Source organism: Cadophora gregata (assembly GCF_030347475.1).
Source record: "Cadophora gregata isolate MNR1 chromosome Unknown scaffold_5, whole genome shotgun sequence".
NCBI classification, from domain to species: domain Eukaryota; kingdom Fungi; phylum Ascomycota; class Leotiomycetes; order Helotiales; family Ploettnerulaceae; genus Cadophora; species Cadophora gregata.
The window spans coordinates 1,563,425-1,581,652 of NW_026695928.1; the positions used below are offsets into that span (position 1 = coordinate 1,563,425).

Consider the following 18,228-nt stretch of genomic DNA (forward strand, 5'->3'; position numbering starts at 1 on the left):
ATGCAAGATGGGTGAAGAGGGTTGAAGAAAGAATGGGAGTGGACTCCCGGGAAAAAAGAGTACTTGTATTTGTGGAAGATGGTCAGGCAGAAAGAAAATGATAGGATGAGTGAATGAGACGAGACTGCGCACTAGCGCGACACAAGTAAAATCTCGAGGTACGCCCTAGAGATACATCTTCGAGGGAAAGGTGAGACGATGGGACACAATATTAACACCACCAGAACATCTGGATACAGAAAAGGGCTGCAATAATGTCCCTTCCCAGTGTTTTCCCATGTCTTGCGGGAACCCTCGAGGTCAGTGTGGAATGATGCGCTGGATTACTATCCAGTACACAGCCGTACAGAGTAGCTGAAGACAAAGAAAGAGGAAGTAACGCGACTGTTATCACAAACAGCTGAAAATAAAACCCGTCAAGCCTTCCCTGGAGGGTATGTTCTTGTAATATGATAAGAGAGCCATGGTAGTTGCGACTCGGGCACGTACCTGTTGTGGGATTGCAAGCTGTAGAGTTGTTCAGCTGTCAACCGATATCCTTGGAGCGCAGACGAGGCAGAGACCAAGCCGCTTGTGGGCTCTGCAGTGGTGGGTAGGGGTATGACTGATGAGAGAAGTATGTCTGTAAGACTGTAGAATAGGAGGATCGAAGGTATCAGTCGAAATACGGTCAACGCGATAAGGAGTGGAGGTCAGCTTGGTGGAGAATTGAGGTGTTGTAGAGCTTGAGGAAGGATTGAGGTTCAAGGTAGGCGCCCTTTTGTAGACGAGGGAAGAGGAAGATGGCGGACGATGAGGCTGAAAACATCCGAAAAAGGAATAGTGTCTATCAATGTCGGTTGCTTGGTCAGGCAAGTTCCGAGGACTCCAGGTCGAAGGAATATTCACGATAGAAGAGCGTGGCAGGCTCCGCTCAAGAAGTGGCAAGGATGTTGAGGACCCGCAACGCAGACGCACTTCAAACCTCCTGGACCGTCTCAGAAATACGTGTGACGGTGCCAGTACCGGCAGGTTGGAATGGAAATGAAGCTGAATGAAGGAGGAGGACGGAGGACGGCGCGACGCGGTTTGGTAAGGCTGCGAACGTACGATTGTAGAAGCGAAAGGAAGACCCAATCAAGACAAGCTAGAGAGAACCTGCGCCAACTCGTCCAGACTGTCTTTACGTAGTCCTAGCTCATATGACCAGAGAAAATGGGTGTTTCCTTCCCGGGACGGCTTTGCTTTGTCTCAATGAAATATGATGACCGCGAGCCGCCAATATTCGCCGTGCCTAGAAATGAGTCGTCCCGTCACGATTTTCCTTTCCAGTTCCGATAGGATGGTGCTCGGGTGACCGACAGCAGAAGATCCCTCCGAGCAGCAGCCGAGAAAAGGAAGGATAATGACTGAGCAATCAAAGATAATTACCAGAGTATCATACCGCTTGTAAACTCCTGAGCAGCTTCGCTAGAGTCCATGTTCATTCCACATCAAGTGATTGGTCCATGGCTAGGAAATGTGACTATTGCTGTAGGGATGTTGACATGTGTAAGCGAGCTTCTGCCCATGATGCTTATTACCAAAGCATAGGAGCTATCGACCACATTGATGTGACTTCTTCAGGCAATTTAGGTCTCACTTTCTCTTCTAGATACCATCGACTGCGTTGATTCCGTTGATTTCATCTCAGGGATGCCGACTATATTCGCACCGTCCACCTCGCATGTTTCTGGCAAAACTGTGACCATTTTGCCAAATGAAGATGTCTGTATAAGTCAGCAATTGATGAGTCAAGAAATCTTTCTATAGTGTCTGAGAGAGTATGTGGTATGATGATGTCCGAGACTTGACTTCTGGCACGGGACTGGAAGGTGTCGAACTGTTCAACGTTTCTAGCTTGTAATTGTGTCTGGATAACCACGGAAGACCGACAGCTATATAGCTATGATCAAACTTCTTCATTTCAGTGTTGGCGCTCCTCATTCTGAAATTTATTGACTCGGTTTACCATTTTACTTCTGCTTTCGGAAGCAGCAGCAAGGCAGTGAAACCCCGAGAAGACAGCCATTGCAATGACTAAAAATCTGTGAAAATGAATCCGCAGATAAACGGTAGTAAGTTTCCTCTGTGAACTGTACAGAGAGCCGATACCTAGCTAGACTGCGCCGTAGGTTGGCCATCAGCAATGGCTATACTAAGTGAGAATTCCAAAGTCCTGAAGTAGCAAAGCAAAGGACAACTACCAGACAACAAGTGATGGTAGTTTCATGGATTGTGGACTTCATACACCACAGAGCCACTGCGTAGTAACTTTATGCACATACCTGTAAAAAATGGGGGAAGGGGATCCACTTGGCCGTTGTCGCGACGGAGATCGTCTTTTCCTAACACGTCCCACATGAAGTAAGCAAGCTATAACATTAGAAGCACCAAGAGCATTGTCCTGAGCAACTTGAAGCATACAAGCCATTGTTTGTATGAAGAGGTAGACCGAAAGTTCTTATTCGAAGCTGAGGCGTACAACGAAGAGTGTGGTTGGGATGGATTACGTGTATACAGGCGTTACCAGGGGAATTACTGTCGTTTGTATGATATTCTGCTTATTTTGACAGAAGCTTCTCAAGTGCCGTGGGTTTTGGGACGGGACCATAGCTTCCGCTATCGATGCTTCGTGGTTTTGTGGTTCGTTAGTCTGGTCAAGATAGTCGTTAGGTCGTGGGGATAAATTCCTGGTCTTCAATATCTACTGTCAGCACGGGGTCGCGTTCTGTAAAGAATTGTTGCTGATAGGATGAACACCTCTGCTCATTGCCTAGAAAGAGCTCTGGAATTCTTACCCTTTCAAAATGTTGTGTTTCCTGGCATCTTACAACGCAGTGAGTGGCCGACTAACAGCTTCTGCAGATTTCCAATGTTGAACCAGGCAGTGATTTGACATGTAGAGGCGGCAAAACGAGGTAAAGAGTGCTAAAATATGAAGTTATAGTCGTATTATACAATGTAGGACGTACATTTTCTTGGTCTGTGAGTATTCGTGACGGTCAGGAGCTCTGAACCTCTGAAAGGTAAGTCGAAGATATTCACCGAGCATTCCAGCACCTATAAGTACTAGAATAGAGTTAAAAGGTGACTTAGATGTTAATTTAACGTACCTAGAAGTCTTGAGAGTGTTTGCAATGGATTTAGATACTTCGAGAGTCCTGACAGCTTAGGAAAGCCGGAAAGTCCAAAAACTGCCCAACCACGGTGGGAAACTCTTCCAAGACAGACAGCCGAGGCAATTTGGAGAGGATACGCGTTATTGAAAAGGTTCGATAAGGTCATTAGACATGGTAAAAGGCTCATTTGTAACTCGTGGGGATGGAACGTAGGAAACTTCCACGTCCGAGTGGCCAGACGACGACCACATTGTTAGCGTGCATTCCCAACAGGCACCCGTTGCAGGCCATTACTGTAGAATGGGTGAATGAGTATGGCATCGAAATCGTCTTCATCTCTCTCTTGCAAGTTCTGCTTATTTCGGTAGCATTATGCTGGCAACAATCAAAGGATCAGTTCGGAGTCTTGCGTTAAACCCTCCTGTACCCTGTGTGCCATGCCGGTCACAAGAATGACAGACATACAACGTAACTATTAGGCTTATGAAACCTCAGTGTATCCATAGCTGTTCACATTAATAGCTTGTCGTATTCTGTGTACTTAGAGGTACTTGTAGGCTCTTTCCCTCTTCAACTGACAGAACAACTATTGCAGTTTAGTGAATGGAATGAGAAGGACATGCTAGAATACTCATCTTTGACCCTCCAGACTGTCGTTATGTAAAATAGTCCCGTCACTTCGAAGTGGCTAAGTGTCTACGTGCAAGAATCTGCTGAATCACTCTGATTAGTAGACCTCAGATCAAGAGACTGCGTGGACAATGACCTACTTCAAAGTACTGCCAATCCATCTTTATTTACGACCTATGGCTCACGGACTAATTTTTTGATGTCCAAAGTCTCATTCAAAGACATAGGCATCTGAGCTGAAATACTTTTTGCCTGAAGCTGTCCCTTCTGTGAATATAAAGGTTACTTTCCAAGCCTAGCAGTCAGCTCTGTGACTCTTAATCCAGGTGATACACAATCCAGTCTGCAACATTGAAGCTTTCATGGCTCTTGAGCTTTGCTCGCATGGAATAAAGTGGATATCTGAGTAACACATTCTGTACAGTCTACTTTTTGGCAAGTCAGAAGTGGACACTCAAAAGACAACAACTATCTTGGATTTTCATCATGCAGTCAGATGAAAGATGCCAAGAAAGTTCGAATCAAGAGAAGTCTTGGATAAAGAACGATCAGCAGATCTGAAATACTTAAAGCGAAATCTCACAACATTTGTACAACCGAGACAAAAGGCCTCTTTCTAAGGAGTGCGACGTTCCAGAGGGCTCTGACATAGTCGTCAACGAATCTGAGAGACGTATGCTCGTGCAGGCATAAATATGGGATGCTGTGAAGGATCTGATGTCTGTGACAGTTCTAGTCCTGGTTCTCAGTTAAATTTGTAGAGAATTAGCTTTAGGGGGCCATCTTAATAAGCGCTGCTTCTTGCAAAAGCCAAAGACTCTTGCTCCTCGGGGGAGACTCTGAACCATAAGCTCCATCGTACATCCGCAGATGGTGGCATTATTTGCCCTAGTTCCTATGAAATACCGTTAGCTGGGTGTAATTAGGAAGGTGCTGATATTTACCATTATAGCCATACCGAAGGATGATCACTTCCTTCATAACATTGCACTTTCTGGCTTACAGAGTGTTATTGAGGCACAGCAAGCATTAATGGCTCCATCAGGATCAAGAACCTCCGGCTCCGGTCCTACCGAGCGTGACACCCGAGCCTCTTAAGCAGCTCAAAAAGAACACACAGGAAGAGCACGAATAGGTCGTGGAGCCACGGACACAAGCCTTTTGCGTCAACATGTGAAAAAATCAGGAACATAGTAAATAAGCAAAGCAGATCATAGATATGAAGGAAATAAGCCATTTTGTAGCAATTTGCCATTTACCTAAAGAGCCAGACTCCTCGACCCTTTTCAATGCATCCAGAACGCCAATGGAGAACGACTCCGCAACTACCATCCACCACCTCTCCTACCACCACGTCCTCTGCCAAAGTTCCCTCCACGATTTCTGTTGTCGCCAGAACCGGCCATTCCTTGATCGTAACCATATTGATTCTGGCCCTGGCCAAACCCTTGACCTCCAAAGCCTTGTCCACCTTGTGCACCTGCTACAGCACGTCCTTGGCCGAACATTGTGGGGTCCATCTGACTTGGGTCCATACCGGAGGCCATCATTTGCTGCATCTGTTGAAGCATCTCGGGTGTCATTCCCTCCATACCTGGCATAGCTCCTCCAGCAGCTCCTGGGATCATTCCGGGCATAGCTCCCATGGACATCATCATATTCATATCATCCAACATCTTTTTCTGGTTCGCAGCCACCTTCTCAGGGCTAAACTCCGCTCTGATTGAGTCCTGCTTGCTCGCGTAAAGCGCCCATGTGAATTCGTCAAAGCCGTAGTTGAAATAGTCGCTGATATCCGTGCCGGGTCTGCGCCATGGTTTGTCGTTCTCGCTCAAGTCTATTATGTTAGTCCAAACATTTTCTGGGAGGATAGTCCAAACCACCTTCATCTATGTTGACCTGAGTGATCGGCTTTCCCGCAGGCTCGTATATTGGCTTCGCATCGACATCAATCTTGGACGTTGATATTCCTGGTAAATCAGCCCCAGAAACGTGGGGCGCACCCTTTGTTGCTTCCTTCTTGACGACAGGTGCTTTCACAACAACTTCATTTGCAGTCGTTCTTTGCGGAATGTTCCGGATCTCGTTGTATTTTGGTTGACTATGCTCGTAATTAGCTCTTTTCAAATCTATGAGGAGGAAAGGCTCACGACGGAGGGGCAGGCTTGGTCCCATCTTTCCGCTCGGTGATGATATCTATGTCCTAAATCAACGGTAAACAAAGATCCGTTAAGGTTCTGATCTACACGTACCGAATCACTGTCCTCTGACTCTGCTTCGTCTTCCTCCTCTCCCTCTTCTAGGTCTTCATCTTCCTGTTCTGGCTTGGCGGCCGTAGGAGGGGCTGCCTCTGTCTTTTCGGGTTTATCTGTAGTCTCCTCCGTGCCTTCCTCGGGCGCATAAAAGTCATCATCTTCGTCGACATCCATATTGGCGATTTCGCATCTGTGTTGCTGTGAAGGAGAGCTTCAAAGAGTCGACGGACGTTGTTCCTGCAAAGTACAATACTCGGGAGCTTAGTTGCTTAGCGCAGTTCAATTATTCTGGCCGCGCCCGCGTCTCCGTCTCCAGAAGAGTCAGGTTACAGGTCGCAATCCATTCCAGCTGCAGGACGTGTGACACAGCCCTGATTTGTTAACTCTGGCAGGCGCGTGTGGAAAATAATGGCCCTGGCAAGATCTGCGAGTGGACCCGGCGGCTTAAGTATTAACACCAATTCTGCCAACTCATTATTGTGAGTATTCCCGTCCCTGTCTTTGAGATCAATACCGCGACGAACTCGACATCAAGCTCGGTCTAAGCTCTAACATCACATTTAGTGGTTCAAGTACAACACCTGCATCAGGAGGGATGTTTGGAAATACAGCGGCTAGCAAGCCAGGTGGACTTTTTGGTGCATCGACGGCGACGGCGACGACGACATCAGCACCGCAGACGGGAGGATTGTTTGGATCGACAGCCACGGCAAGCCAACCGCAAGCAGGAGGACTGTTTGGAGCGAACACAGCAGCTTCCCAGCCTCAGACCGGAGGGTTATTTGGGTCTACCTCTGCAAGCACGCAACCGCCGGCGTCAGGGCTATTTGGTGCTGCGCAACCTCAGCAGAGTAGTGGACTATTTGGAAATACTGCTACAACACAACCTGCTCAGACTACTGGTCTTTTTGGTGCTTCTACTACCTCCTCTCAGCCCCAGCAACCTGGTGGACTCTTCGGCGCGGCACCAGCGCAACCGGCCCAAAATGCTCTTGGAGGTGGAATGTTTAGTGGATTGAGCGGTCAGGGCCAGAACCAGGCCAAGCCAGCTACGTCCTTGTTGTAAGTTCTGCTATATGTTTTGTGTAGAGCGAGCTGACCGAAGTCAGTGGTGGTGGTCTAGGTAGTACGACTCAAAATCAACAGCAACCCCAAACACAACAGACAAACTCTACGTTCCCAACATTAAACCAAAATCAAGGAGGTGGCATGTTTGGAAGCACGTTAGGCAGTGGCCTGTCTTTGGGACAAAATTCGACTCAACAACAGACTGTTCCTGGGGTCCGGATTGATGTTAGCCAACTCCGAGGTACAACACGATTCAATGACCTTCACGATGACCTACAAAAGCAAATCAAGCTCTTCGATGATGTTATTCAACAACAAATCCAGCTAAAGAATGATTGTGATGCTATAATGCCCGCACACAACAACCAGCTTGCACAGGTCCCCCATGATGTTGAGTTCGTGAGGAGAAAACGTATTGGTGTTGAGAATGCACAGGACTCAGACGCACAGGCAATTTCAATCGTGCAGAAGCTCATCAAGGTCGATGCCGAGCACGCAAAGTTAAGCTTCAAAGCCATTGACAACTTGAAGCTCCCTCCACAATATCACAACACTGGCGTCTGGTCAGGCAACCCTGCCGCGAATGACAGCCGAGCCCAGGAGAATGGCGATGCAGATGCCCAAGATATTGTCAGCTTCTTCAATCAGACCGCTGATGAGCTAGCCTCGACGCTCTCTACATATCAAAAACATATCTTTGAAATCGAGCAGCATCTTAGATCGGTCGAGGCAAATAGCGCTCAACAGATCAACGCTTTGGTCGCGAAGAGAAATGGTACTTCTACCGGCCAAGAGGACGCACGATCGGAGCTGATAGCAGTTCTGAACGATTTCGAGCAAGGCATGATAGCCGTTGCTTCGAAGGTGGGTGGGGCTCGTGAGAGTTTACAGAGCTTGCAACTTGACGGGTTTGGGGAGAGCCGCAATGGACAAAGAAACGGACGAAGAAACGGACTGTATTGATTTGTATACCTAATGGGTGGAGTTGGGAGTCGGGGCTGCATATGAGAAGCATCAGGGCATGTTAGTGGGTAAATTCCATACTTTGAGGAAGATACCAGTGAAGAAATCAAGTATAAGTATTTTATCACTCATTCTTTGTCCTTATTGTATTGTGTGCATTTTTTCTGACTATTGTCAAGATCATATCTCATAAAGAAATACTAACGCCTGCCCTTTCTGGACACAATGTATTCCATCCCAACGCCCGCTCAATCGCCGCAATAATCAAAATCACTTAGTTACACCAGTCCAGCCTCAATCGTTGTAGTTACTCTGCTGACTCCCATCTTTGTTGACAATAGGTAAGCCATACTTCTTCGCTAAATCCTCCTCCTGGCTCCTGGCATCTGGAGCCAGACTTGGTCTCTCCGCTTGGCAAGCCACCCTCACAGCGTGTCTCCGATGAGGTGCGAATCCATAAGAAGCAGAATGATTCTGTTGGATATTAGCACACAGACCCAGAAATCGAAGAATCTCTTTCCGCATCGAAGGTAAAGATGACTTACCGTAACTCTGTTATCCCAAAACGCCACATCGTCATCGCCCCATTGAAACCGAACATGTAACTCTTGAGTCGTAGCAACCATCTCATTCAAGTACCCAATAATAACATCGCTCTCCACCTTTGGAATTCCCACAATCTTCGTCACAAAACCTGGGTTGAAGAACAACGCCTTCCAGCCTGTCACAGGATGAGAACGAATCAACGGATGCTCCGTAACAATCGGCTCTCTTCTCACTGTCCTCCCAGCAGCTCGCGACCCTTCAGCTTGCATATGCGAAGAATGCAACGCAGTCAACGACTCGAGATACTTCTGCATTGGCGCAGAAAGTGCATCATAAGCAGCATACTGTGAAGACCACAGCGTGTCGCCACCACCACCTCGAGGCGGCCCAGTGAGTACTTTCAGCGACGTGTAAGATGGTGGTTGAATCTCATAAGTGACGTCCGAGTGCCACAGGAAGCTAGGCGCGAACATGGCTCTCTGATCTCTCGACTTCTCGTCCGTGTACACCACGTGTACATCATCCAAGTCTCCACGCTTGGGAACAGAAGTCGTGGCGTGCTTGTGTAACTTTCCGAAGTAAGCGCCTAGTTCTCGCTGCTTCTCAATGGACAGGTTCTTCTGATTGCGGAAGAAGACCACACCTCGCGTGGCGATGAGGAGAGCAAGGTCGTTCTTGGCTGCGTCTGTGAGTATGGAGAGGTCTACACCGTGGACTTCAGTGCCGACTTTTGGGTTGTAGTCGAAGATGTCTGTAGCGGTTGAAAGGAGATTCTTGAATGTTGGATCGCCAAAGTGTGCTTTATCTGTGTAGAGTACTTCTTCTAAGGCTGGCCATGTTTTGTCTGGAAAGTACGGCTTCAAGTCCTCATACTTGTATGTGTCGTGCTTTTGGACAACTGTTCGACCTGGGACATATGATGAGATTGGAGAGGCTCTGGCCTTAGTAGGAAGAGCGGTGCTGTTAGCGCTCTCTTCGTAGCGTACCTCCAGTGTGGGAGCCATATTGGGTGAACTCAAATGCGGCTGATGGAATTTGGAACGATCAAGAAAGTAGAGGCTCAAATAACGGAAAGAAGCGCGATTCTTGATATAAAGGAAAAGCAATACGTCAAAGGGAGCTTCATGATATATACGAATGCCTGATTCCAGTCACAGGAGATGACACAAGCAATGACACCATCCCCAAAGCGCATTGTGCAATTGTAGCTGTCCGCCAAAGGTGGCGTGGCTTACTCGGAGCAGACCCGTTCTAAACACCCGCACACGCTTGTCTGGGTCTGGGGATTATCTGCCGGAATGCTGGGGGCGTAAAGCCATGCCTACCTACTTACCTCCATACAAAGTCACATCTCCTGGCTCTCCCTTTCATCTTGTGAGGCTTTAAGTACCTATCGCTAACCTTCGGCGACTCTCTTGAATGCTCTACGCAAGAATCGTTGGACACCTAAGTATGGTTTGGATGTCTCCCGCCGCACACTCGACACTCGACACTCGACTCAGGCCACTCACACCGCAATTCACCGCACTACTCACCGCCACCGATCCCAACAGTCAAGATCTCGGCCCTGACAAGATTGCGGGGAAGGGGAAGCGGAAGCCACGATTACCATGTCTCTGTTGCCCAGATGCATGGTTTCCGAGCAGCTATTTCTAACACAACGTTGGAGATTTCCCATTTCGCCGCCTCGCTTAATCTGAAGGCGCGACCTCTGTGGCTACTGATTGGTCGGTCAGCTGGCCATGACAGGATCCACTTTCCCCTGGACTAAATGCTGCCATTCTGGAGACCTCTTGCGTGCTCACTCGCGACATCCTAATTTCGATGTTTGGGATTTGATATCAATGACGAGGAGATCCACCGCTTCTGTGACTACAAATCAATGGGAGACTCCAACCTCGACTCAAGGACTAATAGTCGGTTCCCCTCTGTAAGTCTGCGGGCACTCGCCTACAGTCAGTGAAAGCAAGTGTCACAGGAAAGCAAGTGTCACGCAAAAATAATCAAACGAATTTTATAGCTTTTTTAAGAGATACTAATAATTAAAAAGAGATAAATAAATTACCATGTTTTGTTTATCAATTCTATTTCAAGATCCTGCTCAGGAAGCGACTGCATGTCTATTGCTGCTAGTGCATAGCTCCCGACAGCTCACCAGCGTTCAGGAATTTAGCAAACATCATAAAGTTATTCTCAAGTGCTTCATCTTCTACACCCTTTCACAACTCATCCAGCCGTTCTACGACCCACTCTCCAAGAGGACCTTTATCAATCTCTTTGACGGTCTCCCTCAGCTACTTCAAGTGACAGTAGTAGTGACCAAGACCAGGATCTTCGAAGCTACATATTGCAAGTCTGTTTGGAAATGCATTGCACGAAACTCCAAAGACCAATTTCTTCCAATATCAAGGGAAACAACGAGCTCGAGCACTCACCTGCCTTGCACTACTCGCCCTAACAACGACAAGATCCACCTTCTCCCATCCAACCCCCCATGCCAAACTACCCACCTATCAGAAACACCGACCCTCGTCTCCTGCCCTCCCATCTCATCCACCAACGCACCAAACCTCTCTAGAAACCTCAAGTAGCTCTCTCCTCCATGCATACTCTGTAAAACCTTACCCAGCATTGTCCTACGTTCGAAAAGCCCATCACCAGCACGCATCTGTTCGGGCGTCAGGACGAGGAAGTCAGAACTGCGGCAGGAGCACGCTTGGATTGAAGTATTCAGTTGGCGGAGGAGAGGGAAGAGAAACGTTTGGCTGCGGCGTGCGGAGAGGTTATATATGCTTTGGTAGACGGTTGGGAGGATGTAGGAGTGTGTGGACATGTAGGTGTGGCATTCTTGGACTTGAGCGGCAGTGAAATCGGAGAGTCTAAACTGGGGATGAGGTTAGTGCTGTCTTGTGACTTGGCCAGGTTTAAGCTGGATCTCACTTGTTCAAAATGGCCTGTTAGGTACAAAGCTTGGATTCCTTCCATTGTCTCGCTGATGGGTGTGGTCTAGTCTGGGAAGCGCAGGAGATAAATTTTCATATAAGGAGTTCAAATTTTTTCTCTCGATATTCTCCAAAAGAGAAGAGGAATATTTACCTTCTTCGCTTTCAACGCTTCCTCACTCTCTCCACAACTTCAGGATCCCCTCCTTCGACGCACCACCAGGATCCAGACCATCCGAGCCCTAGTAGTGATATCAAAATCCGAAGACAAGCCTCCAATACCGATAATTTCTTCAGGTAAACCACCGCCCTAGTACGAAACGTTACCTTCTGACTCTCAAGATATGCCGTGGTAGATAAGAGAGCTTGTATATACTCTTGCAGTGTCCAGGACTATGATGCCGAGATCTATAGGTGTGGCGACAAGTTGCCTATGCTTTTCAATATTAGAGGAATTCGTGGATACCTGACCCATGCCAAGGACGAGAAAAGGTGGCGACGTGGTGTTTGCTATTACTGTGGTTCGGAAGAGAGAATTTAGTGTTTCTGTTCAAGTCTGATTATAAGGTAAGAGAAGAAGAGATAATACAAGACTAATAATTGATAACAACCGATAAAGAAGTAGGCCAGTCTCTTTCATGTGCTTTATGTAGTTAGACAGAGCGATAAAGCTAGCCTTGGAAAATTATAGTTCTTGGATCCGGCTATTCCACCCGCGCTTACCTTTTCAAGATGAAGATCGTTACAATTTAATATATGATATTAAGATTCTGATCGGATGTTTGTACCTTAAAGGAAAAAGCAGGTTCCGACCCACTGTGGGAGGGGCACTTTCCTAGAATAATAATCATATCACTGTTACCAAATTCTGGTAAGTGTCAATTGATAGTCGATTGATAGTGATAAGAAATTCTTGGCAGTTGAGAGGTCGTTATTTCTAGGAAAGTGCACCTCCCACGGTGGGTCGGAACCTGCTTTCTCCTGTAAGGTACTTTGTGCCGTGCACGTCAGCTGATGTGAATGCTAGCATTAGCAAGTATCTATCCTACCTGATGGCCAACATCTAATAACGAAGTCTGGAAAGGGGAAAAAGAGAGGAGAAACCCAGTAATCCGAGAGTTGGTGAGCCAGCTAGCTGCGCAGAAGTAGTGGAAAGTCAACAATAGCAGTCCAGTTACCGAAGTCCCCCTTCAAGGCATCAAGCGAGCCAATTAGTGCGGCAGCTTATGGTAACAGTTCAGAGTCAACATTTTGCTCGCCCATTTTGTACGTTAATGGCGACGGAAATACTCTCAGCAGCAGCTGGTTCATCACGAAGTATAAGAATGCTTCTATCTGGCCTTGCTATGCTCATTGTCCGTGGCTTAACGTGCGGCTACTCGTGGTGGATTGAGAAAGCAACCTGTGAATGCGGATACGAGTTTGTCAGCCACTGACATGTGAATCGGAACTGTCGGTATGACTTCTGTAAACTACTTAGATCTTGATGCCCCCCTCTTTCTTGTTTTCTTCATGATAACAATATTCTGTCGTTGCATTTCTTTGTCTTAGACGTTTCTTGTCAACTTCCCTTACGAGGACTTTCATACAGAGGCATCGTGCAAACATGAACCCCACTCGTTCCTTGAAATCGGTACCGCACTAAATCGCGAATAACATGAGAACTCGTCGCATTGTTTCTTGCCACTATCTCTATCCATGACTGCCATCCGCAGACCACGAAGACTCAAATATCGTATGCCGATAGTTCCAAGCCCTCCCAAAAACGCCATGCTCGCCAGCTTTTCCCAACAGAACCAATCTAACCGCTGACCCATCATCCCGAAGCAAATGAAAGCAGGCAGGTATCATAACCAAAGTTAGGGAATCATCTCTTCTTCACTCGTTTCCGTCATTGTCTCATCACTATCAAATTCCTTCCTCCGCTCGTCCGTTGACGTTTGGGGCTGCGGTCCACCATTCGCAACACCATTTAAGAGTTTCTGCTCTGCAGGAACATCGCAAGTGCCAACCAGAATCCCATTCAAATGTCCATTGGCTTTCGAAACAGCTGGTTTCCTAACCTCAGCGGCCTTCTCGAGTTTCTCCTTCCTGATTTTCTCGCGCTCAAGTTTAGCCGCCTTGGCGCTCTTTCTCTGCACTCTGTTATCACTCACACGTCCGAAGGCGAGGACCTGCACCAGGACCATGACGACTGTGTAGCCCCAGCATAGCTGATCGTCCGCGTGCATGTCGAGGTAGGGAGGGGCGTTGCGGACAGGGCCAAGACTCTCCATGAAGGGATGCGGGGAGAGGGAAACCGAGGGTGGGGGAGGCATCATATGCGACACGAAGGTATTGAAGAGATGGAGGACGAAGGCGGGATTGAGGAGGATGGCAGGGAGGAGATAGGTCGTCGTTAAAGTCGGCATTTTGAAGTTTTGAAGATAGGATTGGGATTCTGTTGGGCATCGTCAGCGGAGAACTGCTTGGTATTGAGTGGAAGCGCACATTGTGTTACAGTCGCTGCTACCATTCCTCTACGGATTGAGCCGTAGTCTGCTGGCTCAGAGCAAGTGTTTGATCCTGCAATTCGACCAAGTACTTGGAAATGTTGTGTTGGACGGCGCACAAAGGCGTTGCCGATCTTGGAAGCCGACTGTTGCGCAACGGCTCGATTGTGACCCTTCGATTGTGCAACTGCTTTATCCAATCTTTTCAATGGCTGGCTCCAGATATAACGTGACGGCAAGAAAGATTTATTGTTGGCAGTGGCGGTTGTGGGTGAGAATGGGCCAGATAGTGAATGGCGGGCAGAGTGTTTGGAGGCGCAGCAAAAAGAATGCTGTATTATCAAACACTATCAAGATGCAGATTTCGCCTGACAATTGACTTCGTTACGGCAGTCTTGAGCTCCTAAAGATGGAGGGAGGATTTTCAGGTAAGATTGAGTTTGCAGGCTCAGTGTCCAGGAAAGAGGTTCGAGGTGGTCAGCGTCAAGTTGGCATGTGAGGGTGGATATGGGAAAGTCCTAGCTTCCCAGTTTGGCGATCCAAGCAGCAAGCACCAAGCACAAGTCGCAACGCTCTGGTACGGGATGTGCTATCTGGCTCTCTGCGAACCCAAACCCAACCCAACCATGATCTGCCAATCAACCCGTGGGCAATCCATGGTTGCCTACCTCTTTGACATGTGGCTGTGACAATAGCCTGCCGAGGTCTTGGACGCCAATCTGATACGGGACCCGTAACCCGTACGAGAGCGACAGTGACAGACAGGCTTTCCAGGTTTCTCACCCCCCAAACTCTGGACTGGACTCTGGAGACTGTTTCCAGGGGTCCAGGTCCCTGAAGATCGCTAAATCAGTGACGTCCCACCCCCTCGCCTCACCCTGGGACAAGGGGATCGGAGCTCGGAGGCCGGAAAAACTCGACTTCCGGCTGGCCGGCTGCTGGTGCCACAGTTAAGGGACGGTACACCAGCGACTCAGCGAGACCAGCCACAGTCCAGCTCGAAGCCGATTCGTTGGAACGGCTGGTACCACGTTGAGGGGACAAGGCTCTGGATTTTAAATGTTGTCCTTTTACGGAGGACATGAAGGACATTGTTCACCACGCCCAGGCACCTACGAATCTTCGCATGCAAAGGAAGCTATACTCTTTTTTCTGCTCCTCATCCTTTCCCATTATACAGTATTACAAAACAGGCTCCGTGTGAGCTTCTTCTTTTCACAAGATGGTGTGGTCCGTCCAACATTCGATGAAGACCAAGTCAACTAACCAAATTCCAGAACACCCTCTTCAACACCGCACTTAAGCAGTCCACATCCCTCAAACGCGATCTGTCTTCTCCAACATCAGGTCAACCTTTATCCCCTTCCTTCCTCGGCCAAATATCAGCATCCCTGACTTCCTTCTCACGAACTCTCGACTCCTACGCCGAACTCATCAAATCCGAGCTCAACCCTTCGAAAAAGGAGAAAGCAGAAGAGCGTCTCAAATCCTTTCGAGCGGAACTCCAATCTTTCAGAGAGGAATTCAAAGAGTTGAAGCTGCAGAATGAGGACGTGCAGAGTAGCGTCAACAGGCAGGAATTACTGGGACGTAGGCCACATCATACTGCCACGCCAGACAACCCATACTCCAATGCCTCTGTCGCAGCGAATGCAAATGTCGGCTCTCCATGGGCGCCTAAAGAAGGTGGACAATCGAGCCTGAGTATGCAGTCCGGAGACCAGGCAAGGGAGAACCATGCTTTAAGAGAACAGAACTTCTTCGCAACCACACATACGGCATTGGATGAGTATCTGGCTCGAGGTCAAGCAGTCTTGGGTGATTTAGGCCAGCAGAGAGAGATTTTGAAGGGAACTCAGAAGAGACTCTATAGTGTGGCGAACACATTGGGGGTGAGCGGAGACACGATACGTATGATTGAGAGGAGGGCGAAGCAGGACAAGTGGATATTCTGGGCGGGTGTGGTAATCTTCTTCGGCTTCTGTTGGTTAGTGCTACACTACCTGCGATGAGAGTCGCGTACGGGTCGGAAAGGAGGGATACGGACGAGATGCGCATGTATTTTGGAACTTACAGCGAGGCGTTTGGCGTTCTTGGGAGAAGCAATCCAGCAGATGTTGCGTTCAGAAGTGCATGTATGAAATAGATGCTTCTCAGCTCACATCCTAAGTTTCTGGTTATTCGGCTGCTACATCTCTCGGTATCATCTCTCCTTAAACGTCTCGCTACACATCCTTCCTACGGACTCGAGTGAGCACCTCCCAGTCTTGTCCTGACCCATCTGCCACAATGACCTTTACCCAACTACTCCTAGTACGGGCACTTTACAGGCCACAGCTTCTCACCCTTCTCGAGTTGCACCGTCAAGGCCTTCTGCACATCACCATTGCAAGAGCAAATGCTCCCCAGCAAGGACTGGTTGCCACAACCAGCGGTGTAGCAGCTTTTTTGATCAGCACCATAGTAGCAAGTCCCAACTGCTAGGCACGAGCCCAAGAGCAGTGGTGCTGTGTCGATTGGCGCTGTAGAGGATTGGCGCTGGGCAGTTTTAGTGAGATATTTGGAAAGATTATTAGATGAAGACGTACCTCTACTAAGGTGGACGGAATAACAGTTGCGGCGGCAGTCAAGAGCAGTGAAGCTGCGGAGAGGAGAGTTGATAATTGCATAGTGATGATTGTTCAGGGAGATGTTTGAAGAGCTGCATGTCAGTTAGCAGCTTGGTCTAACAACCATCCCTAAGCTACAAGCTTGTATGCTTACTTATTTGCACGAAGTCTATCAAAATAGCAACTTGTAGAGAAGTAGTTGAATGGACTAGAGAATAGATTGCAAAATTACATTATCTAGCAGGAATCACGTCTTTTATACCTACTCCGCCCATTCCGGCAATAGAAGTAGCGCTGTTCTCATGCTCCTTCATCGGAGTACAAGGAATAAAGCTTCACAAGAGACGGATAAAATACAAACATGCAACCAGACCAGATGACTGGCCAAACCGGAGATTCGGCCCTATCTATAGCAGGCTATGGTAAGGTTTAGCTATGTACTTTCGACGCAAGAAACAGAAGAGAAGCTTTGTCACCCAATCGTTGCATGGGCAGCGGCACATATTACCTAGATTTTCCTAGCGGAAATGGAGAACAGATGATCGGTACCCCACTTGAAGCTTTTATCCTCGAGCCTAGACTTGTGTGCTTGTCGCCGTGTGCCTGCTTAGCCTTGAATGGAGGGTCTTTTCATGTTGACACCTTGTGATCACCCCTCATTCCACTTCAAGGCCCGGCAGTTACTTGAAAGATTGCTACTGTTGAGAGAAGGAGGTAAAAGCGTTTGTTTCACCCGTCGGTCCCTCTCGGCTCATTATTTCACTTCATGCTTTCTTCTACCTTTTAAATGGCAACTCTCGTCTTCTTACTTTCAGCTTTCCCCAACATCTGACCACATACCAACAAAAGAAGATGGGATAAGCTTGAAGTTAAAGAACAAGGTTAATCCTCGGCACACCAACTACTTCCGTCGTTAAACTCTAAGCAATCTTATCAGATCATCATCTTGCATCACCAAGTCAGTGCCGTGCAGCCCATCTCCACACTTCCACAGCAGTCCATCCACACCTGTCAATCTCTTCAGTGGTACTCTTTTTTTATGGTGCGTGCATCTGTCAAAGTTCAAAGTTCAAAGTTCAAACTCTTGTGTTTGTGTCCCGGATTGGATGAGTGGATGCTCAATGGTGATAAGAAAGTACGAATCACTGCTTTGGGGTATGTATTGGATGTCCTTGGTTGTTCTGAACTTGAGATGGATGTCGAAATTTGTTTGGATTCTTGAAGGTGGTATTTAGCTCGGTCGGGGTGCCGACAATTGGATCGTGGGAGCCGATGGCGGTGAGAATATTCAGGTGGATCTGTCAAGGTGGAGTGAAGTATTTGAAAGAATTGCTCTACATGTCAAAAGTGGAGAGTGGTGAGATGATGAAGGGAAGATCTGTCAGTGCAGCCGAGTTGTCGTTGGAAGAAGGTTTTCCCAAGTTGTCCTCTATGATTTTAAATTCCTCCTCTGAGCCATTTTCTTCGGGTCCATGGCAAAGGCTCTCTTGGACAAATCGTCCATTGCAGAGCAAGGTATAGTATAGTTGAAAACTATATAGCGGGGCCAAGGCATGGTAGCTACCTAATTGAGGGATTGGTAG

General features: G+C 47.9%; 6 protein-coding genes across 6 annotated transcripts; 2 read left to right on the plus strand and 4 right to left on the minus strand.

The window, feature by feature from the left end:
- Positions 1 to 5,095: 5,095 nt before the first annotated feature.
- On the minus strand, positions 5,096 to 6,199 carry ONS95_011284 (uncharacterized protein; the record flags this gene model as incomplete). Its single annotated transcript, XM_058504888.1, has 4 exons — positions 5,096 to 5,607; positions 5,654 to 5,871; positions 5,921 to 5,973; positions 6,023 to 6,199. The coding sequence occupies 4 exons, from the start codon at positions 6,197 to 6,199 to the stop codon at positions 5,096 to 5,098; spliced, it is 960 nt and encodes a 319-aa protein (XP_058359444.1).
- Positions 6,200 to 6,433: 234 nt separating this feature from the next.
- On the plus strand, positions 6,434 to 8,056 carry ONS95_011285 (uncharacterized protein; the record flags this gene model as incomplete). The annotated part of the gene is made up of 3 exons (XM_058504889.1): positions 6,434 to 6,504; positions 6,590 to 7,087; positions 7,135 to 8,056. The coding sequence occupies 3 exons, from the start codon at positions 6,434 to 6,436 to the stop codon at positions 8,054 to 8,056; spliced, it is 1,491 nt and encodes a 496-aa protein (XP_058359445.1).
- Positions 8,057 to 8,350: 294 nt separating this feature from the next.
- On the minus strand, positions 8,351 to 9,606 carry ONS95_011286 (uncharacterized protein; the record flags this gene model as incomplete). Its single annotated transcript, XM_058504890.1, has 2 exons — positions 8,351 to 8,530; positions 8,602 to 9,606. 2 exons carry the CDS (start codon positions 9,604 to 9,606, stop codon positions 8,351 to 8,353), a joined length of 1,185 nt encoding a protein of 394 aa, XP_058359446.1.
- Positions 9,607 to 13,403: 3,797 nt separating this feature from the next.
- Positions 13,404 to 13,955, minus strand: ONS95_011287 (uncharacterized protein; the record flags this gene model as incomplete). Its single annotated transcript, XM_058504891.1, has 1 exon — positions 13,404 to 13,955. The coding sequence occupies one exon, from the start codon at positions 13,953 to 13,955 to the stop codon at positions 13,404 to 13,406; it is 552 nt and encodes a 183-aa protein (XP_058359447.1).
- A 1,303-nt stretch (positions 13,956 to 15,258) lies between these two features.
- On the plus strand, positions 15,259 to 16,048 carry BOS1 (protein transport protein bos1; the record flags this gene model as incomplete). The annotated part of the gene is made up of 2 exons (XM_058504892.1): positions 15,259 to 15,261; positions 15,314 to 16,048. 2 exons carry the CDS (start codon positions 15,259 to 15,261, stop codon positions 16,046 to 16,048), a joined length of 738 nt encoding a protein of 245 aa, XP_058359448.1.
- A 298-nt stretch (positions 16,049 to 16,346) lies between these two features.
- Positions 16,347 to 16,705, minus strand: ONS95_011289 (uncharacterized protein; the record flags this gene model as incomplete). The annotated part of the gene is made up of 2 exons (XM_058504893.1): positions 16,347 to 16,574; positions 16,625 to 16,705. 2 exons carry the CDS (start codon positions 16,703 to 16,705, stop codon positions 16,347 to 16,349), a joined length of 309 nt encoding a protein of 102 aa, XP_058359449.1.
- Between the last annotated feature and the right edge of the window lie 1,523 nt (positions 16,706 to 18,228).